The 23,014-nt window shown below is 45.2% G+C and overlaps 1 protein-coding gene across 1 annotated transcript in view; it reads left to right on the forward strand.

The window, feature by feature from the left end:
* Nucleotides 1–23,014, forward strand: part of ST8SIA5 (ST8 alpha-N-acetyl-neuraminide alpha-2,8-sialyltransferase 5) — a 112,881-nt gene that overhangs the window by 84,492 nt on the left and 5,375 nt on the right. Inside the window, 5 exon segments of the mRNA XM_030567900.1 lie at nucleotides 2,275–2,358; nucleotides 3,669–3,723; nucleotides 3,725–3,820; nucleotides 17,230–17,323; nucleotides 17,326–17,341. Coding sequence (XP_030423760.1) covers nucleotides 2,275–2,358; nucleotides 3,669–3,723; nucleotides 3,725–3,820; nucleotides 17,230–17,323; nucleotides 17,326–17,341 — 345 coding nt within the window.

Genomic DNA, 23,014 nt, shown 5'->3' on the forward strand with positions numbered 1-23,014 from the left:
TCAAGCAGGGTTAAGTTCCAGGGGTGGAAATCACAGTTTATAGTGGCTTTACATGTACACTAGGGGTTTGCAGCTACCGTGATGGCTGAAATTCCTAGTGTGGACAAGGCCTCAGAGGAGAACTTGAGGCTTTATACTTTGAGAATGGGATTTTCAAAGGGGCCTAAAGAAACTGGGCACCACATTCCCCAAATCTTTTCCAGATCTAATCTCTGTGAGTCCATAAATTAGCCATCATTGCCAAATGGAATCCAGAAAAATCACACACAGAGATCACCTTGTTTTTTAAACGTTCAGGTTTCTTTCAGAATTGAAGGAAGAGAATCTGAAAATATAAGTGTGATTAAAAAGAGAAACAGGCATAAATAGGATGTGTGTATTGACATTAACTGCCACTACTTAATTAGACTTCAGGGTCTGTCTTTAATGTCAATGTATACATTTGTGGTTTAGTGGACAGGACACTGGACTTGGACAGTTCTGGACTGTACCTGTCTATGTTACTGACTTCTGCATGACTTATGCAAGTCACTTCACTTCTTTGTGCATTCTTTCCTCTTCTTCTCTTTGCCTGCCATATCTGTTTAGATTGTAAGCTCTTTGGGGCAGGGAATGTGTTTGTACAGCACCTAGCACAACAGAGCCCCAATCCTGGCTGGGGCCCTGTAGGCACTACTGTAGTAGAAATAATAACAGTAAGAAGAACCATCGTGTCCCCATTCCAGGGTGCAACCAGACCGGAGAGGGGGGTTGTGCCTTACCATGCTTGCTGTGGTAGCTCCCACGTTGGGTCAAGTCACAAGCAGCCTGCCAGCAAGCAAGTCACACTCTGAGTGTCTATGTATAACAGTAGCCCTGGTCTAACACCTCTGATCCTAGCAGCCTGTCAGCACACACGAGTTGCACTCTGGCTTCCAGCAACCTTGATTACTACTTGCAGGGTGACCCCAACATACTCCCAGTCCCTAATTTCCTCCAAAATGTGTGTGTTCTGCTCTGCCCAGCCTTCTCCTGGGCAGTTCAGATATTAAAAGTCCTTTGCCCCTGTAAAGGGTCAATAGTCAACAGTTTTCTACTCTTAACTGATCTTACCAAACAGTTCAGTTTACACACAACACTGGATATTTTAGATTAAAAATAAAACAAGTTCATTAAAGAGAGAGATTTTAAGTGAGTTCAAGTATAAGCCATTAATGCAGAAATGGTTACAAGAGAAATAAAGATAAAGTGCTTCCTAGCAGCTAAAACTTGACGAAGTAGACTTGGTTCAAGATAAAATCCTTAGCATGTGTTCTCAGCAACATGGCTGACCAAATTCTCAGGTCAGGACCTCCCCTCAAAGTCAAAGAGCTGGTCCCTTTGTCTTGTTAAGTGAAAGAGTAATAAGCTGGGGTGGTTTTGCCCCTCACTTTTATAGTCAGGGCCGGCTCCAGGCACCAGCGAAGGAAGCAGATGCCTGGGGCGGCCAATAGAAAGGGGCGGCAGTCCATCCGTTATTGGGGCAGCACTTCGGTGGCAGCTTAAGTGCTTTGCTTTAATCTTCAGCGGCAATTCGGTGGCGGGTCCTTCACTCTGTCTCTTCCTCTTCGGCGGCAGCTCAATCGGGTTTTTCTTTTTTTTTCTTTGCCGCTTGGGGTGGCAAAAAGCTGGAGCCGACCCTGTTTATAGTCCAGTCTCCCTTTGCAAAGCATTTTCCTGAGGTTTACCCCTGGATAAAGTTCATTCCAGCTATAAGGAAGGAGACATGGAGTCTTGTGGTGAAGAAGGTTCTATGTTGTTTGCCAAAATGCAGATCCCTTTTTTTTCCTGCCCCGCTTTGTTGGCAAAGAATGGCCACTTGACACATAATTGCCAGTCAACTTTGACCCTGGCTAGCATCATCAGCTTGTCTTTTGTCTTTGAGAAACCGGTTTACCCACTCCCCAGACTTGCCTGATAAACACATTGTAGTCATAATTTCAGTTTCTGTTCAGAACTCTTAGTATGCATTTTGTACATACATTACAAAAGAATACTGACAATTCATGTGGTGTTAGTTTTTAAATGATGCCTCAGTATATTCTGCACAAAGATTATTACAAAAATGTTTATGGTGTGAATACAGGGGTGCTTTTAGTCGTACATAAGGATTAGGTTATACACAGAGAGCATTCATGTGGGCCAACTATCTCTTCCTACCAAATAAATATTACATGCCCTCATCAATGCAGGGTTATGAATAAAGAAAAGTTCATTTCATAAAAATGCACTCAGCAGTCTTTGGTTTGTCTTTAGGGTGAAGCAAACTGAATTGTTTGACAGGTGGAAGAGCCTACAGATGTGCAAATGGGAGATGAATGTGACAGAAGCCAACCTATTCAGTAAGACAGGATTCTGTTAATGAGACTATAGTTATCATTAACTAAAAGGGGTGAGTTTCAATGTAATCAATTGTAAAAGAGTGATGTAATCACATATCAACGGTTATTAAAGAGTAAGTAAAATATCAAAAGAGGCTATTACTTTTTACTATTCATTATGATCGGGGAGACCAATGCATTAAGTCGGTTTTGGCTATTGTTATTTTTAAAAAAGTCAGGTAGCAGGATGATGTTGAAGGTGGAAGAATGCTATAGAGGCATCTAAGACTCACCCCCCTCTAGGGTGACCAGATGTCCTGAGTTATAGGTACAGTCCTGATATTTGGGGCTTTTTCTTATATAGGTGCCTATTACCCCCTTCACCCCATGCTGATTTTTCACATCTTGCTGACTTGTCACCCTACCTATGAAGGAGGGGAAATCTGTGCTGAGGATCCCCCCAGCATGTTTTAGGGAGAAGAGAGATGGGGGCACAATCTGGGCCCTGGAGAGATTATGTGAAGATCACTGTGAGTCATGACCACCATAGAACAGAACACTGGAGTCCTGTCTCCTAGTGCTGTGCTCCAGTCATAAAACAAGAGTTCATCAGGATGCTCCTTGTATCGAGGGTGCTGACCAATTCTCAACTGGTGTAAATGATTGCAGCTATACTGTCTTCAGTAGTAACACTGCTTTACACCAGCTGAGAATCTTCAGAATCATCAGCATGAAAATCTTGATAGTTAGTTCTGTATTCCATTGATTATCTTTCCTTATTACCCTTCTCAATTGCCATTCTCTGGCCTCCTCAGCTGCTGTTCTGGTATCCAGAGGCCTCCTGTCATTTGTCCCTAGAACACTCTATTTTATTTTATATCCTTGCTGAAGTTCTTCTACAATGATTTCAGAACCCAGCTTTGGAATGCTGTCCTGTAGGGGCCAATATCTGATGATGCCACAGCATTGTTTTAGCTTTATGCACATATATTTATCACTGTGGATGCACAAGCATCTGAGACACAGGCACTGGCTCAGAAACAACCGTGCTCTGGAATAAGATTGGGAGTAATTCAAGGATTCTGTTGCAAAGGCAAAAGTAGAAAAGGCATTAAGTGAAAGAGGTGAACTAAGAAATTGACTCCATTTTGGCCCACAGCACTCACTCCTCTGTATATTTAGGGTTAATATGAAATCTATGGTGAGAGTAGCACATTAACCATAACATCATTGGGACAGCAATTTCTGTCCGTTTCAGTACTCATTGTAACTCTTAGCTTTACTCCATGCTATTGTTCATGTAAACTTCTTCACCTATTTTTCATTTGACAGGTCAACGTTGTCAAGATGTTGCAATGCCCCTGCCTTTCTGTTCACAACACAGAAAAAATACACCCCTGGGAACTAAATTGAAATATGAAGTGGATACTAGTGGAATCTTCCATATCAATCAAGAAATCTTCAGAATGTTTCAAAGGTCTGTTACATGTCTGTTGCTAAAACCTCACACTATAGCTGCTGCATTGGACAAAGTCTTATATAGTAGTCAAGCTTAATCAACATTTGAAATTTTTGCAAGCATCCTTGATTCTGCATCCCTCATTTCCATGTGACATTCCATTTGTTTTTTCCTCTATCTAGTTGTCATCTGCTCCACCTGGCAGGCAATATGTATACTTTTGACTGCAGAATTTACTGACCACATGTTAACTGGCTAGTGAAATGGCTTTAGAAATCAGCATATAATGAAGCTGAGTGACCAAAACTCAACAAGGACATGTCCCACATATTTTAAACACATTATTTCTCTGGGTCTGATTCTTATTCTTATTTGAAAATTTGAGAACTCGGTGATTTTACCTTCTTTCTGTTTGCAGGTTGTGAACATGTTGCAGAATTCTCAAATGTATTCATTAGAATTTATACACAAATTTCTTCAGCAAATAATCCTTGACCTGAAGAACATTACAACCCAATGTACAATTCTCCGTGCACACTGAAATTTAAGAGCAGAAACTAATTTATGTGACAGTGACTGTAAATTATGTAACAAACCCACATATCTCGAATTTCAAGCTGTATGTTTCTGAAAATAGCTGAAACTCACCCTTTGCGAGGACCAGCATGATAGTGATCTTAGTTTTATATGGCTGCCAAGCACCACACAATCTTTAATGTATTTATCTTCTTGACACCTCTGGGAGGTAAAGCAGTGATATCATCCCCATTTAACAGATGGGATCTGAGGCACAGTTCCTCAAAATATTTGGATGCCTAACTTCCATTGAAATCATATCTTGATGGGTGTTAGGCATGTAAATACCTTTGAGGATCAGGGCTAAGTGACTTGCCTGAGATCTTATAGGAAGTCTGTGGAGCAAAGAATTGAATCCAGGTCTTCCAAGGCCCAATCCAGGCTACTCCCTCACAGCCACCAGACCACTTTTACTCTCCAAGGCTCAGTCCCTCCCCAGGTTTATAAGACATAAGAATAGCCACACTGGGTCAGAGCAGCGGCCAATCTAGTGCAGTATCCTGTCTTCTGACAGTGGCTGCTACCACATGTTGGTGGGAATGAACAGAACAGAAGTATCTAGTGATCTATCTGCAGTTGTCCAGTCCCAGCTTCTGGCAGTCAGAGGTTTTAGGGTGACCCACAACCATGAAGTTGTGTCCCTGACTTATCTTGGCTAATAGCCATTGATGGACTTATCCTCCAGGAACTATCGAGTGTCTTTTTTGAACCCTGTTATAGTCTTGGCCTTCACACCTCCCCTGGCAACAATTCCACAGGTTGACTGTGTGTTGAATGAAGAAGTATGTCCTTTTGTTTCTTTTAACATACTGCCCATTAATGTCATTGGATGACTCCCTGGTTCTTGTGCTACGTAAAGGAGTAATAACATTTCCTTATTTACTTTCTCCACACCATTCATGATTGTTATAGACCTCTATCTATCCTCCCTTAGTTATCTCTTTTCTAAGCTGAACAGTCCCGGTCTTTTAATCTCTCCTCATATGGAAGCTATTCCATACCACTAATTGTTTTTTGTTGCCCAATTCTGTATCTTTTCCAATTCTAATATAACTTTTTTATATTTTGTCATATTATCTATCCCTTTCCTAATGTTTCCTAACATTCTGTTCTTCTTCGAGTGATTGCTCATATCCATTCCAGTTAGGTGTGCGTGCACTGTGTGCACGTTCATCGGAAAACTTTTTTACTCTAGCAACACTCGGCGGGTCGGCTGGGGCCCCCCCTGGAGTGGCGCACTATGGCACCGGATATATACCCCAGCCGACCCGGCCACCCTTCAGTTCCTTCTTACCGCCTGTGTCGGTTGTTGGAACAGTGGAGTGCGGCTTAGCTGACCTCCACCTTCCCTAGCTACTCGTAGTTTTTTCTCGTTGTTGTCGTATACATAGTTGTTGTTCTTGTATATAGATAGATAGTTTTAGTTGTAAGTTATTAATGTAATAGTATAATTAGTTGTTACTAGTTAGCGGGGTTCGGGGAGTAGCCCCTTCCCCGCACCCGGTTCCGGAGCTCATGCCCGGCTCACCGGGTTTCAAACCGTGCTCGACCTGTCACAGGCCGATGCCAACAGGAGACCCTCACGACCTCCGTTTAAAGTGCCTCGGGGAATCGCACTCAACTGCTAAGTGCTCGATTTGCAAGGCTTTCAAGCTGCGAACTAAAAAGGAGCGGGACATCAGACTAAAACAGCTACTCATGGAAGCGGGCCTTGGCACACCACATCTTCGGCACCGAGCGTCGGGCAGTCGGTGAGCAGAGGCACTCCCCACAGCACCTGATTGCCACCGGTACACCCTAAAGACTCCCCGGCACCGGCCGCCACTGAGCACCGAAGTTGAATTCACGTCGCTCCCTCTCCCCGAGGCTGAAAAAGGCTAAGACTCCTGCTGCCTTGCCGACGCCCATTGCTGCAGCTATAGAGTTCGCCTAGATCAGATTGCCCGGCGCCGATACCCGACGCGGCACCGACGACATCGGCACCGTCGATTCCGGTCCCACAAGGGGCCGTCGAGTCCGGCGCCTGATAGCTCCCTGGCACGTACACACGATAGAGCTCACATGCCATCCCACGCCAAAGGCGTTTTCGGCGGTGAGAGACCTGATCGCCCTCATGGATGCGGCACTGCTGCTACCCCCCGCTCCGCTGGTGCGGGTAATCCAATCTCTGGGCAAGCTGACCTGACCAGACCACTGTCTGTCGGCTCAGCAGACCAGCACCGCTCAAGATCGCGGTCCCGCAGGCGTTCACATCGAGATGCCACTCCCGCTCTCGACTCCGCACGCAGTCCCTGCACTGTTTTCCTCTGCACGCCACCAGTCAGACTTGCGGCACCAGTCGGACTCACGCTCCCCCACCTCGCTATTTCGAGGCACCGCTCTAGTTTCCTGGCACCGATCCATGCACCATACCTCCCGAAGCCGCTCACGTCGCAGGGACTTGAGATCCTGGTCGACCTCCCGCACGGTCTGGTCGCAGGTCCCGGCTCGATCATGGTACCGTGCCGAATACCGGCACTGTGCCCCGCTAAAGAGGAGAGCGAGGTCCGTTGAAACCTCAGCTGAAGGTTTCTCTGCTCCTCCATGGCCATCCAGGCAGACGTCTGTGTCCTCCCATGTGGACAGTTACTACAACCAGGACCATGAGATGGAGATGCCTACCGGGGTCTCCAGGACGTCCAGGTCTCAGGACTCGGGACCTCAACAGTGGTCTTTTTGGACACCCTGGGCGTACCACCAGGCCCAGGTGCTCCTTGGCCCAGACCTGCCCCGCTCCTCAGAGCATTGGGCTCCTGAGGCACCATCAGCCATCTCCCTCCGCTGGACAGAAGGAGCAGCTGATCCATCCGCCAGGCCTCCCCGTTACCACTAGAGCAGGAACCGACCCATTAGCAAGAGCCATTCAGGACCCTCTCATCCCTGGAGTGTCATCCTCTTCTTCTCCGGATATGAGGCGGTGGCAGGGACCTCGTCATCAGGGCTCCCGCCGATAGACCTCATAGCTCATCAGTACCTCCTTAGAAGGGTGGCACTTAACATTAAACTTCCCTGTAGAGGAAGTCCTGGAGGTCGAGGACCCCATCGTGAGCATCCTGTCAGCGGACACCCCCACTAGGGTGGCTCCTGCCCTTAATTAGGACCATCCAGGCCACTGCCGACACCTTATGGCAGTCCCCAGCCTCCATTCCCCCTACCGGCAAAGGGAGTCGAGAGGGAATACATGGTACCCTCTCGGTGTACTGTCATAAACAGAGAAGAAAAGTTACATAGCACAGAAGTACTTTATATCTCTTTGGACTGTGAAGGGTAAAAGTTCAGTAAGCCTGGCTGCCACCTGACCAGAGGACCAATCAGAGGACAGGATACTTTCAAATCTTGAGGGAGGGAAGTTTTTGTGCTGTGCTGTTAGTTTTGGTGGTTGTTCACTCTCGGGGCTCAGAGGGATCAGACGTGCATCAGGTTTCTCTCCAATCTCTCCAATACAGGCTCTTATAAGTCAGACTAGTGAGTACTAGGTAGATTAAAGCGAGTTAGGCTTATGTTTTTTTCTTTATTTGCAAATGTGTATTTGGTTGGAAGAAGTTCAAATGTGTATTTGGCTGAAAGGAATTCAAATTGGTATTTTGCTGAAAAGATTTTAATTTGTACTTGTATACTTAGGATGGGAGGGTGTTCCCAGTGTCTATAGCTGAAAGACCCTGTACCTATTCCATTTTTTTAAAATTTACAAAGATAATTTTTACTGTTTTTCTTTCTTTAATTAAAAGCTTTTCTTGTTTAAGACCTAATATTTTTTATTCTGGTGAGACCCCAGGGGACTGGGTCTGGATTCACCAGGAATTGGTGGGAGAAAGGAGGGAAGTGGAGAGAGAGGCTAAATTCTCTCTGGGTCTTGGGGGGTCCCCGGGCAAGGTTTGGGGGACCAGAGTGTATCAGGCACTGGAATTCCTGGTTGGTGGCAGCGCTACAGGTTCTAAGCTGGTAATTGAGCTTAGAGGAATTCATGCTGGTACCCCATCTTTTGGACGCTAAGGTTCAGAGTGGGGAATTGTACCATGACAGTTATGAATACCTGTATGTCCACCCTCCTCCCTCATTAGTTGTCCAAATGGTCAACAAAGGGAGACGCCATGGCCAACAGATACCAGCCCCCAAATCTAAGGAGGCTAGGCAGATGGACCTACTGGTCCGCAAGGTGTATTTGGCAGGTGCCCTGCATCTCCGGGTGGCCAATCAGCAGGCTCTCCTGAGCCGTTACAGCTACAACACCTGGGTGGAGGTGGGTAGGTTCACAGAACTCCTACCCCAGACTTGCGCCAAGAATGTGCCGCATTCCTGGAAGAAGGGAAGAAGGTAGCCAGAACCTCCCTCCAAGCTTCTCTCGATGCGGCCAGACTCGGCAGCCAGAACTCTTGCCTCAGGTATCACCATGAGGTGTATCTCCTGGCTCCAGGTCTCCAACCTGCCACCAATACATCATCCAGGACTTACCCTTGATGGCAAGGTTTGTTCTCTGAGAAGACTGACCCCAGGTTGCAGAGTTAAAAAGACAACCGGGTCATCATGCGCTCGTTGGGCATGCATACCCGTGACCCACGTAGGCCCTTCCGGCCTCAACCCCACCAGCCCGTACTTTGTGCCCCGGCACAGGCAAGACTTCAGTAGAAGGCACAGGCGAGGTGGCCGCAGGCAGCCAGTCCGGGCCCCAAGGGGGTCAAAACCACGGACCCCCCAAAGGCACCTCCGGTACCTAAGTCTACCTTTTGAAGGTGCGCACGAGGATGGCAAACCAGTTTCAGGACAGGATCCTTCTTCTCCCTTCGCCAGCTGTCTTTCCTACTTCCTCCCCGGCGTGGTCCGAGCTGACCTCAGATCTCTGGGTCCTACGCACTGTGAAACAAGGATACCACCTCCAATTTGTTTCATCCCCGCCTTCCCACCCCCCAACCCAGTCCCTCTTCAGGGACCCCTCTCACAAGAGGTGCAGTCTCTCCTCGCCACAGGAGCGATAGAGGAGGTATCTTCAGATGATAAGGGGAAGGGGTTTTACCTCCCGCTACTTTCTGATTCCCAAGTCCAAGGGAGGCCTCAGGCCTATCCTAGACCTGTGAGCCTCAACAATTTCTAGTCAAGTTGAAATTCCGCATGGTCTCCCAGGGGACTATTATCCCGTCCTTGGATCCTGGAGACTGGTATGCCGCCCTCGACATGAAGGACGCATACTTCCACATCGCCATCTTCCCTCCGCACAGAAGGTATCTCTGCTTTGTGGCCAATCACCAGCACTTCCAATTTACTGTCCTCCCCTTTGACCTCTCCACAGCCCCAAGGGTGTTTACGAAATGCATGCCGTCGTCGCCGCCTACTTTCGCTAGCAGCAGATACATGTATTTCCATATCTGGATGACTGGCTCATCAAGGGAACCTCCCAGACTCAGGTCCGACAGCACGTGGGCATAATCACGGACCTATTCTCCCCGGTTGGGGCTCCTCCTCAATGCGGGAAAATTCCACCCTGGTCCCCACACAAAGGCTAGAATTCATAGGGGAAACCCTGGACTCCACTCGAGCAGGGCCTACCTCCCTCAGCCACGTTTCCAGGCAATTGTGATGATCATTTCGAGGCCTGCAGAACTCCCCAACCACCTCGGCTCGCACGTGTCTCGGTCTACTCAGCCACATGGCCGCATGTACTTATGTAACCAAATATGCCAGGCTCGGCTGCGGCCCCCTCCAGACGTGGCTCAATTTGGTCTACCGTCCGGGCAGTGACCCTATAGACGTTCTGGTGACAGTTCCCCCGAGCGCCTTACACTCCCTCGACTGGTGGCTAACTCCCTCTCTGGTGTGTGCAGGGCTACCGTTCCATCCACCACAGCCCTTGCTGTCCCTGACGACAAAACGCGTCATCACTCGGTTGGGGGGCTCACCTCGGTCACCTTGCACACAGGGCCTTTGGACATCGCAAGAGCTGACGCTCCACATAAACGTCCGAGAGCTGAGAGCAGTCCGCCTGCATGTCAGGCGTTTCCAGCAACATCTCCACGGCCGTTGTGTCTCAGTATTTACCGACAACACAATGCCCATGGATTATATCAACAAACGGAGGGACTCACCTTCTCCCCTGTGTCAAGAGGCCATTCGACTCGGGACTTCTGCATAGCCCACTCAATAGACCTGGTAGCGTCCTTTCCTCCCAGGGGTTCGGAACACTCTGGCGGATCAGCTGAGCAGATCCTTCCTCTGCCACGAACGGTCGATAAGACCAGACTTTATTCATTCGAATCTTCCAGAGGTGGGGGTTTCCCCCGCATAGACCTGTTCGCCTCATCGCACGAACCGGAAGTGCCAAGCGTTCTGCTCCTTCCAGGGTCTTTCACCGGGGTCGATCATGGACGCATTCCTCATGTCATGGAGGCACCACCGCTCTATGCCTTCCCACCATTCCCTCTGGTTCACAAAATCCTAATAAACTCCGCAGGGACAGAGCACCCTAATTCTGATTGCGCCAGCGTGGCCCAGACAGCACTGGTACCCACCCTGCTCGACCAGTCCATGGCCAGCCCAATTACCCTGCCTCTTCTCCTTCCAGACCTCATAACGCAGGACCACGGCAGTCTTCGCCCCCCGGACCTGTAGGCCCTTCACCTCACGGTGTGGCTCTGCATGGCTGAACACATCGAGTTACGCTGTTCCACCCCCGGTGCAGCATATTCCCCTTAGTAACAGAAAGCCTTCCACTCGATCCACGTACCTGGCCAAGTGGAAACATTTCTCCTGCTGTGTACAACGCAAAACGTTGCTCCTTCTGAGGCCGCGATTCCTGTAGTTCTGGACTATCTCTGTCGCTTAAGCAGCAGGGCCTGGCGATATCTTCTCTGAGGGTGCACTTGGCGGCTATCTCCACATTCCATCCTGGGGAAAGTGGCCACTCCGTGTTTTCCCACCCCTTAGTCACCAGGTCCGTAAGGGCCTGGAGCACCTCTACCCCCCAGTACGCCCGCCCTGCGCCCCCCCCTGGGACCTCAACTTAGTCCTAAGCAGACTTATGCTTCCGCCATTTGAGCCATTGGCAACTTGCTCGCTCCTGTACCTATCATGGAAGACAGTCTTCTTAGTGGCCATTACATTGGCCAGAAGGGTTTCAGAACTTCGGGCGCTTACGGTGGACCCACCATATACTGTCTTTCACAAAGACAAGGTAGAGTTGCTACTCATCCTGCTTTCCTCCCTAAGGTAGTGTTGGCCTTCCATACCAACCGGACATTTTCCTCCCGGTCTTCTTTCCGAAGCCTCACTCTTCTCGATGGGAGCAGCAGTACACTCCTTAGATGTCCGTAGGGCGCTAGCCTTTTATATGGAGCAGACAAAGCCCTTCCGGAAATCCCCCCAGTTGTTGTGGCAGTCACTGAGAGGATGAAAGGTCTTCGGTCTCCTCCCAGAGGATCTCCTCTTGGGTAACGGCGTGCATACGCACATGCTATGACCTGGCTTATGTCCCTTCGGGCCATCTCACTGCGCACTTAACCAGAGTTCAGGCTTCATCAGCCGCTTTCCTGGCCCACGTGCCTATCCAGGAGATATGCCGCGCAGCGACCTGGTCATCGGTCCACACCTTTGCTTCGCACTATGCGCTGGTCCAGCAGTCTAGAGATGATGCAGCCTTTGGCGCAGCGGTTCTGCATGCTGCCACATCTCACTCTGACCCCTCCGCCTAGGTAAGGCTTGGGAATCACCTAACTGGAATCGATATGAGCAATCACTCGAAGAAGAGAAGACGGTTACTCACCTTTGTAATTGTTGTTCTTCGAGATGTGTTGCTCATATCCATTCCAAACCCACCCTCCTTCCCCACTGTCAGAGTAGCCGGCAAGAAGGAACTGAAGGGTGGCTGGGTTGGCTGGGGTATAATCCGGTGCCATAGCAGTGCCACTCCAGGAGGCGCCCAGCCGACCTGCCGAGTGTTGCTAGAGTAAAAAAGTTTTCCGACGAACGTGCACGCGGCGCACGCACACCTAACTGGAATGGATATGAGCAACACATCTCGAAAACAACAGTTACAAAGGTGTGTAACCGTGTTTTAACTCTTTTGATTGCTGCTGCACATTCAGCAGATGCGTTCAGAGAACTATCCATGATGACTGTAAGATCTTTCTTGAGTGGTAACAGCTAATTTAGACCCCTGTCATTTTATACGTACAGCTGGGATTATGTTTTTCAAGAGGCTTACTTTGCACCTGTCAGCACTAAACTTCAGCTCCCATTTTGTTGTCCACCCTCCCAGTTTTGTGACATCCTTTTGTAACTCTGCACCAGTCGGCTTTGGACTTAACTATCTTCAGCAATTTTGTATTGCCTGCATACTTTATCACCTCACTGTGTACTCCCTTTTCCAGATCATTTATGACTATGTTGAACAGGACAAGTCCCAATACAGATTTTTTGGGGACCCTGCTATTTACCTCTCTCCACTGTGAAAACTCACCATTTATTCCTACCTTGTATTTCCTATCTTTTAACCAGTTACTGATCCATGAGAGGACCTTCCCTCTTATCCCATGTCTGTTTACTTTGCTTAAGAGTCTTTGGTGTGGGACCTTGTCAAAGGCTTTCTGAAAGTCCAAGGCCAACTGAACCACCCTTGTCCATGTACTTGCTGACTCCCTCAGAGAATTCTAATGGACTGGTGAGAAGTTTTCAAAAGCCATGTTGACTCTTCTCCGACATATTATGTTCATCTTTGTGTCTAGTAATTCTATTCTGTACAATAGTTTCAACCAATTTGCCTGGTACTGAAGTTAGGCTTATTGGCTTTTAATTGCCAGGATTGCTTCTGGAGCCTTTTTTTTTTTTTTGAATTGATGTTACATCAGCTGTCCTCCAATCATCTGGTACAGAGGCTTAAGCAATAGGTTACATACCACAGTTAGTAGTTCTGCAATTTCATATTTGAGTTCCTTCAGAACTCTCGGGTGAATATAATCTCTTCCTGGTGATTTATTTGTCACCAGGTTTGTTTCACAACCTTTTCATTGACACCTCAATCTTGGACAGTTCCTCAGATTTGTCACCTAAAAAAATGGCTCAGGTGTTGGGATCTCCCTCATATCCTCTGCAGTGAAGACCGATGCAAATAATTTATTTAGCTTCTCTGCAAGGGCCTGTCTTTCTTGAGTGCTCCTTTTGCACCTTGGTTGTCCAGTGGCCCAGTGGTTGTTTGGCAGGCTTACTGCTTCTGATGTATTTTAAAAATAATTGCTGTTAGTTTTTGTGTCTTTTGCTACTTGCCTTTCATACTTTTTTTTTTGGGCTGCTTAATTATACTTTTTTGACTTGCTAGGGTTCATGCTTCTCACTGCCTCTTTTATTGCATTGTTTAGCCATGGTGGTATTTTTTGGTTGTCTTACAGTTTTGTTTTCTTATTTGGGTATATATTTAGTTTGAGCCTCTATTATGGTGTTTTAAAATAGTTTCCATGCAGTTTATAGGCATTTCACTTATGTAACTATTCCTTTGAATTTCCTTTTAACTAGCTTCCTCATTTTTGTCTAGTTCCACTTTTTGCAGTTAAATGCTACTGTAGTGGGTTTCTTTGATAGCCCCCCCCATAAGGATGTTAAATTTAATAACATTATGGTCACTTTTTCTGATCATTTGAGCTATATACTCCTCTTGTACCAGATCCTGTGTGCCACTTAGAACTAAATCAAGAATTGCCTCCCCATGTGTGGATTTCAGGACTAGCAGCTCCATTGAATCAGTCATTAATGGTGTCTAGGCATGTTATCTCTGCACCTTTTCCTGAGGTGACGTGTACCCAGTCAATATGGGGATAATTGAAATCTCCCATTTATTGGGTTTTGTGTTTTTTATAGCCTCTGTAATCTCCCTGAGCATTTCACAATCAGCGTCACCATCTTGGACAGGTGGTCAGTAGTATATTCCTTTTGCTATACTCTTATTATTCAAGCATGTAATTTCTATCCATAGAGATTCTATGGTACAGTTTGACTCATTTAAGATTTTTTCTATATTTGTCTCTATGCTTTCTTTCACATATAGTGCCACTCTCCCACCAGCATGACCTACTCTCATTCCTATGTATTTTGTACCCTGTATTACCATGTCCCTTTGGTTATCATTGTTCCACCAAGTATCTGATGCCTATTATATCAATACTCTCATTTAATATTAGATACTCAAGTTTACCTATCTTAGTATTTAGACTTCTTGCATTTGTATTAGACTTTCAAGAACTTACAATTTGTCAGTATTTAGTTGTCTGCCTTCCTGTGATGTAATTGAATGGGATTCCTCTTTGTTTGACTGTTTCTGTTCAGTTGCTGCCCTTTCTTTATCAACTTCTATCCTCTCTTCTTTGCTGGGATGTTGAGTATCCCCTTCAATAAATCCTTCCCAAGGGATGTCTCTGTCCAAACCATGTGCTCCTCTGCTCCTCTCGGCTTTTCCCGAGAACCTTAGTTAAAAAGTTCTCTACAACCTTTTAAATTTTACATGCCTGAAATCTGGTTCTGTTTAAACACTGTTTAAGTTCCAAGTATGCCCTCAGAACAGTCTTCACACAAGACTTCTGTCGTGCGTAAGTGCGGTGCGGGACCTCCGCATAAGGAAGGATTCACGTTTACCCAGTATGGCTCCATTTTAGCCAAGCACTTAAGCACATGCTTAAAGTTAGGCACATGAGTAATCCAGTTGCAGTTGCTCCGAGCATGTCAGAACATGCTTAATTCTAAACATGATTAAATCCATTAAATCAAGAGGATGAAGGCATATGCTTACATTTAAGCATGTGTTTAAGTGCTCTGCTGAATCAGGGCCTGTGTGGGTTTGTTGCATTAGTGACCCAGTCAGGGACCAGCAATAATACGACCTGATTTATGTAACTAACCAGCACAGTACAAATTGTGAATTGCACATTTTACAATGTAAGGACAATTTGTGGTCAGCTTTCAGTGACTGTCGAGCTGAAAAATTTCTATTATTTTTAGAGTAATCAGTAGGGCTTGTAGGTGTGTGGAAAGTGAAAACAGTCAATCAAACAATCAAATTTACTTGGAATTTGGATAAATGTTAGCCAAAACCCTTTCCCATTATTTATTCATTTCTAAGAAATTCTGTTGCATAAGAGTAACAAGACAGCCCAGCAGCACACATCTATGGGTTGTTATTGCTTTTCTGAGATGGACAGTTGTATTGTATGTCCTTCAGCCTCATGCCTTATGTGCAACATGTGTAGTGCACTATAAATAATCACCTAGACATTAATTTTACATCACTATTCCATCTGGATGTATTTTTCATTATGAGATTACTTATAAAATATGTATGTGCTAATAGGAGCATTCTCGTGCTTATATAAGCATATCTCTACATATTCATAGGGTGTCAGCTCTCCTGAGCTTTGCCCACTTCTCACACCCTAAGGGCCTAATTCTGTCCTTGGATATGTGATTTAACTCTCATTAACTTCAGTGGCTGCTCCATACATTCATCTGAGAGCAGAATTTTATCCTTTAGGATATAGAAGAGATGCTTGATGCTTAGACCCTAGCCCTGCAAAGGCTTATGCATGTGCATAACTTTATGCATTGTGAATAGTTGTGTTGACTCCAGTGGGATGACTCATAGGCCCATATCCTCAAAGGTACCTAGGCTCCTTGCTTCCGTTGATTTCAATGGCCATAGTGTTTAAGCTGAAGCAGATGCATAAGTCTTTGCAGGATCGGGGCCTTAAATTGTAACCATCTTTGTGTTATGACAGTAGAGGTCTTAGCACAATGGGGCCCAATCCCTGATTAGGGCCTCTGGGCACTGCCTCAGTACCAGTACAGTAGACCCTTGGGAATGGAGGTTATTTGTCACTCTGAAATGGTCGTAACTCTGAACAAAATGTTATCATTGTTCTTTCAAAAGTTTATAACTGAACAATGACTTAATACAGCTTTGAAACTTTACTATGCAGAAGAAAATGAGCTTTTAGCCATCTTTGTTTTTAACCCAAAAAAAATTTTTTTTTTTATATGACAAAGCACAGAAACATTTCCTTCTCTGTCATGTATATTTTTAAACTTTCCCTTATTTTTTAGTAGTTTCTGTTTAACACAGTACTGTACGTATTTGCCTTTGTGTGTGTGTGTGGTGCGTGTGGTGCGTGTGCGTGTGTGTGTGCTGCTGCCACTAATTGTGTACTTCCGGTTCCAAATAAGGTGTGCGGTTGACTGGTCAGTTTGTTACTCTGGTGTTCGTAACCCTGAGGTTCTACTCTAGTAAGTAATAATTATGATGCTGTTATTACAGGAAGAGAGATCCAGAATCCAGGTTCAGTTCTGATAAAGATCCCAAACGTTCTCCCTTTCTCTGAACTATGCAGACCTCTTGAATCTTCTAAACTAGACCAGGTGTTTCATGGATCAGATATCTGGCACGTAAAATCAGGACAGAAATATCATAAGAGCAGTATTTTTTAGGCAATTTTAATATATGCCTATGATAGAATGAATCTCTGGTTTTGGTCCCCTCTGGAAACTAGAAGTGTAAGAACATCTCTAACATTATGGAAACTTACACATTCAGTTCTAGATATTGGCTAAAGGTTCAGATGTTCTTACTTTTTTTTTTTTCTGAACCAGTTTCCCATAGCATCTCTCTAACTACAATGGGAATGGTCATGTCAGTTCATATAAACATGTATTATGGGATTACTGGACCATATGATAATTTCCTATTATTATTCCATGCATCTGATTTGCATTCAAGATACAGCTGCAGAAAAGGGAACTGCTGCCACGTGCATGTCACAGGAAAGTAACTGGTTTGTTCTCGTTTTGCTGTAGGATATGCCGTACTATCGCTCCCAATTTAAGAAATGTGCTGTGGTTGGGAATGGAGGGATTCTGAAGAACAGCAGATGTGGACGAGAAATTGACAGTGCGATTTCGTATTTCGGTAATCATCCTATAGTACAGTTCTTTAGCATTGTATAGTACTAAATAAAAGCTCACACATCTATTCTTTCTTATGTTGAAATATAGGAATTGCCAAATGGAACAAATGGTCCAGCTAATGAACTATCCTGTTTCTGGCAATGGCCAGATCATTTAGGAGAGAAACCTACCTAATAGACAATTATGAAATTACGTGTCTGTGGGGGTAACTGGTTTATGTCCTGAAGGAGGATATCCCTATACATTTTCATCCTCCTTATTGTAACTCAGGAGGTTATTTTTATTATTCATATCAATGTCTTTAGTATTGTAGCTATGTTGGTCTCAGGATGACAAAGTGAGTGAGATGATGTGTTTTATTGGACCATCTTCTGCTGGGGGAAGAGCCAGAGACAAGCTTTCAAACTACACAGTGCTCTTCTGAGAGCTCTCTCTGTCTCTTCCCCAAGTAGAAGTTAGTCCAGGGAGAAGATATTATCTCACCCACCTTGTCTCTCTCTGATCATGTCTTTGAATCCTATTAAACTCTTCGTCTGGCTTATATTTTGTGTCAGTGAGTTCCACAGATTATTTATTGTGTTGCATAAAAATATTCCTTTTTACATTTTTACCTTTATGGGACCAGATTCTGATCTTAGTTACATTAAAGTCTGTGAGTTACCCTGATTTACACTGGTGAAAATGAGATCAGATTCTGGCTGATTGCCTTTTAATTTCATTAGGTGTCAAGGAATAATTAGAAAGAACCCATGAGTCTTCTTTTCACTGTTCATTACTAAATACACCTTTGTCATATCACCTTTTGTATCGTCACTAAACTAAACAGTTGTGATCTTTTTAATCCATTCCTCTGTGCTTCTAGTAATTTTCTTTGGCTTTTCAGGCTAGTTTCTATTTTTTTCTGGAGACAAGATAACCCAAACTGAATTTATACAGAGTCCCACCTATTTGTATTGGTCAAGACTGTTCTTGTCACTTTAATTGAAATAAGCAGCAGATCTTGTTATGAATTTAGATTGCCAACCATGAGTAGGTGAATGGCAGCATGTACAGCAGACGTCATAACATTAGTGTCTGCATAATGCAACTTTTAGTTGTAATAATCTTTTTTGGATCTTTTTTTCCTGTGATCTCATTCAGAATGTTGACATTTCTGTTACACAGGGACTTTCCATAGCCTGTAATTGACCTGTACTAGCCCAGAGAGATGGAAGTGGATCAAGATAAAGAGTGGAAGTTGTGTTTATTTTGATACTAATGATTAGGTTCCTGAGAGTTTGATCAAATCAAAGAAAGAGCATGTCAAAAAATGACTGAATTTCAGTGGAAACAATTGTAATATTAGGATTCTCATACAAGAAAGTGGTTTGATGTCTAGAAGGAAGATAGGCTCTGATTAGAAATGCAAATACTCAAATCCAGAAGTCTATTCAGAACAGCATTTCACATGTGCTTAACTTAAAGCACATATTTAAGTTCTGTTGATGTCATCTTTGAAGTAAAGTATGTCTTAAGTGCAGTCCCGAAGAGGCAAGTTTTCCTGAACTGATGATGCTTCACGGTGGGATGATAATCATCTCATTTTACCATAAAAACTGCTCAAAATATATTGCAGGACGCCCAAAGAACGCTGCTGAAGTCAGTGGTAATGATGTTGATGCCTATTTTAACACTGACAGGGACCTTTATGTTTAGAAGGGTTTGAAACCATTTTTTCCTCTCTAGAAAACAAATATAGACCACAATGGATTTATTTTAGATTATATATGGAATTTCATTTATCAGTTGCTGTTGCCTTGCTCCACCTACTGACCAAATAGGAAAACTACATGGAAATACATCAGGCACATTTGGAGTAGATCCCTGTCGGGATCTTGCGCAACATTTTATGATTTATGATTCTTGCACCAAAAATATTGTTGTTTTAAGCTGATTTCATTATTTTTATAATGTTTTTTAATTCAACAAATAGAATTTGCCCTAATGTATTTCTGTATTGCAATGATACTTGTTGCTAGTTGGGTAATTAAGAAAATTAAAAATTGAAGCTGAATATTGGAGAATCTTCCTAAAAGTGAGTTCTAATAGGCTATGGACTTAGCTGCCAAGGGAATTAGTACAACCTAACTTACTAGAGAAATTTAAAACTAGACTGGACATGCTAGCAGAAGAAATATCGTAGGGAGCAATCCTACCATGGCTGAAGGATAGACAATGATGTCAGTCTCTGAAATGATATGGATACTATACGAATGTATGAACAATTGTCTTCAACTACATTCCCTCCAAAAGGTCATTGCTGCCATCTTGTTAAACAACTTCAGATCTTATTGAAACTACATAAGACTTCTAATTGCAGAATCCTCAATATTAGAAGATTGTGCCTTGAGAGAGGCCTTGGAAGGGCCGAGTTCAGTTCCTGCTCATACAATCTTCCTGTGTGATCTTGAGCAAGGCACTTAGGGCCAGATTTGTAAAGATGCTTAGGTGCCTAATGAGGTAGAGGGTGGGTAGATGGAGTCCTGGTGAGGTTTTCAAAAGCACCTATCTGCCTCTTTACGTTCCTCAATACTGTTAAAAAAAATCTGCCTCTTAGGGTACGTCTGCACTGCAATGTAAGTCCAGGGTTAGTGGGTCTTAAGTCAGCTGACCCTGGGTTAAAGAACCAGGCATGAGCATCTAAACGATTGTTAACAGTAGATTTAAGAATTTTCTAATGCAGGCTTGAACCTGGGGCTCTGGCGTCCACACTGTAGCAACCAGGCTGGAGTCAAACCAACCAAATCCCAGACGCTCTAGCTAGCCCTTCGACCATGTTGCACTGTGGGAAAACTTGATGATCCACCATGCACATTACAGGAAGTTTGAACCACCTGCCAACACATCTTGCCAAGCAGTCATTTTGGTCAGTGGGCTTCCAGCTACCCGAGCTAGCAACATGGAGGAAACACTTTGTGAAGAACTTCTCTTGCTTGCGTTTTCACTCCTGTGTCAGGGAATGGGCAGCACTTCCATGAGATGCTGATGCACATTTCGGTGGCATCTTCTGACCTATAAAGGGAGCAGGAAGAGGAGGAGGCAGAGGAGGAAGAGCCAAGTATGACAGACTCGAACTGACTAACTGCTTCTCAGTACACTCTGTACAGCCTCTAGTGCCCCCTCTGTAGCCTGGAGCTTCTGGAGCAGGGCCACAAGCACAGACTGGCGGGATCACATTGTCATGCAGACCTGGGATGATTAGCCATGGGTCCAGAACTTTGACATGAAGAAAGCTACATTTCTGGAGCTTTGCAAGCCACTTGTCCATCTTCCAGAATAAAGACATATGCATTAGGCCACCCCTGCTGGTCCAGAAGCTGGTTGCTATTGCCATTTAGAAGCTGGCTACCCCAGACTGCTACAGGTCTGTTGCAAACCAGTTTGGTGTTGGAAAGTCAACTATGGGTAAAGTGGCCATCGAGTTTCTGAGGCAATCAGGCATGTGGTTTACCCCAAAGTGGCGGTCCTGAAGTAATTGCTGGCTTTGAGAGAATGAGGTTTCCAAACTGCACTGGGGCCATTGATGGGATTCATGTGCTCGTATTTGAGCACACAAGTACATAAACCACAAAGGGCACTACTCCATCGTTAGCAGGCTCTTGTGGACCCCAGAGGGTGATTTATGAATGTCAGCATGGGTTGTACTAGAAAAACTCAAGATGCTGGGGTTTTCCAGCAGTCAGGAGTCTACATTCATGGACAGGCTGTTCCCACCAAATGACACTATCCCCACCAATTGACATTATCATCAATGGAGTTTCTGTCCCCATCATTATTCTGGGGGACCCTGCAATACCTCCTTTGCCTTGGCTTATGAAATTGTACCCTGATTTCAGAGGCCCTGGCAAAAGATAGTTTAATTACACTCTCAGCAGGTGTAGAATGGTTGCTGAATGTGCTTTTGGCAGATTGAAATCTCGTTTGAGATGTCTACAGACCCATTTGGATGCCAGTGTCATCAATGCTGTCTGCTTCACTGTGGCTTGCTGTGCTCTTCACAATCTCTGTGAAGCCAAAGGTGAGCCATTTCCCCCTGAATGGGCCTATGGCAGCGACGGGCCGCTGAATTGGTACCCGCAGCCAGAAAGTGCATTTACTACAGCTGGAGCTGGGTGCACCCGGACAACAGCAGTCAGCGATGCTTTGTGCTCCCACATTGTGGATTTGCATGGTCCAATGGAAAAGGGGGAAATAGTACCTTTATGAATGTGCTTGTGGGGTCTGGTGGGAGGTCTGAGGCTTATTGATTGTGGGGAGGGGTGGGGTGCTTGGAGAGGAGGGTGGAATTATGAATGAGAAGACCACTTATGAAATAGGGGGAAGAGGGTTATTCAGGAATGGACTGATGTAAGTAAGTGATTGAAATATGAATGGCTATAGATAACTGGGTTGAGGGATAGTCTTTGCATACAAATTCCTAATTGTGATCATGTGTTTACCTTTATTATTTTGAATACACATCGCACCATGTGAAGCAGTGATAGAAATAAACTTATTTGATGAAATAAAAAAGCTTTAATTATAAACATGTTTTAGAAAAGTACAACATCCACCCATTCCCAGCTGCCATCTCCACACCAAAACATCAGTCACAACAGAAACTTGCAGAAACAACTCCTCCACCCCACAAAGTGCATGAAAAAGTGCAAACAGTGAAACCACACACAAACAGAACCCCGCCCCCATCATGGCATTTTCCCTGACCCCCTGTTCTCTTTTCCCTTCTTTCCCTATTTGCCGTGCACTTGGTACTGTGGGAGGGAGGTGGAGGCATACACGGGGAAGGGGTCAACATGGAGGGCTCCATGGGGTAACATTGCCATGCCCAGCCACGCCACGCATGGGGTCCGATTGCCTGGGCCACCCAGCCATGGAGTCTTTCAAGCTGCTTCTGGACTGCAGCACAGGCAGTGTGCAGAGGACTCAGGCCAGGCATAGACGATATAGCAAGAGCTGTTACCCTTGCAGTCAACAATATGGGCCACTCAAGCAGTTCTTTCTGATGAGCTCTGTCCTCCTTACTTAGTCACCGTTCCTGTTCCAGGAACTGAGAAGCAAGTGCCTACTCGCACACTGAAACCCAGTCCTCAAGCTGTGCAGCCAGCCTGAGCCTTTAGCCTGGCAGCATGCCCTTCCTCTAGCCACAGGTCCCTTTGCCTTTGGCATGGGAACTACTTGTGGCCCTCTCCAGAACTTCAACCATAAGTTCATCACGGAAACCCTTCCTCATGGAATGGGCTCTGAAGCTACATTGGCCCAGGTGTGCGCTGCAGTGCAGTTGAGCAGTGGAGGTGCTGCAGCCATTAGAGTTCAATTGGAACAGGGCAAGCCATAGAGAGTTATTGTCTCAAATAGCTCCCTGCAGGAACAGGAAAGATCTTTGTGAAATTTCAAGGGCATAAAACGATACTTTTACAAACAGAACTTCTGTATATTATGAGAAGGCTGCTTTGGCCCACAGAAGCTCCTGGACACAGCTTGGTTAATTGTGCAGCAAAAGAATTGGCGGCACAATGGTAAGTTAAAGATGCAAAGCTGCATTTTTTTATTGTAGAAAATTGCAAAACTACTTGGGTTTGGGGGCAGGTGGTATGGGGTGACAGACTTTTTCTATTTTTCAGGCCTTCCACATTTT

This window comes from Gopherus evgoodei, chromosome 6 (assembly GCF_007399415.2).
Source record: "Gopherus evgoodei ecotype Sinaloan lineage chromosome 6, rGopEvg1_v1.p, whole genome shotgun sequence".
NCBI lineage: Eukaryota > Metazoa > Chordata > Testudines > Testudinidae > Gopherus > Gopherus evgoodei.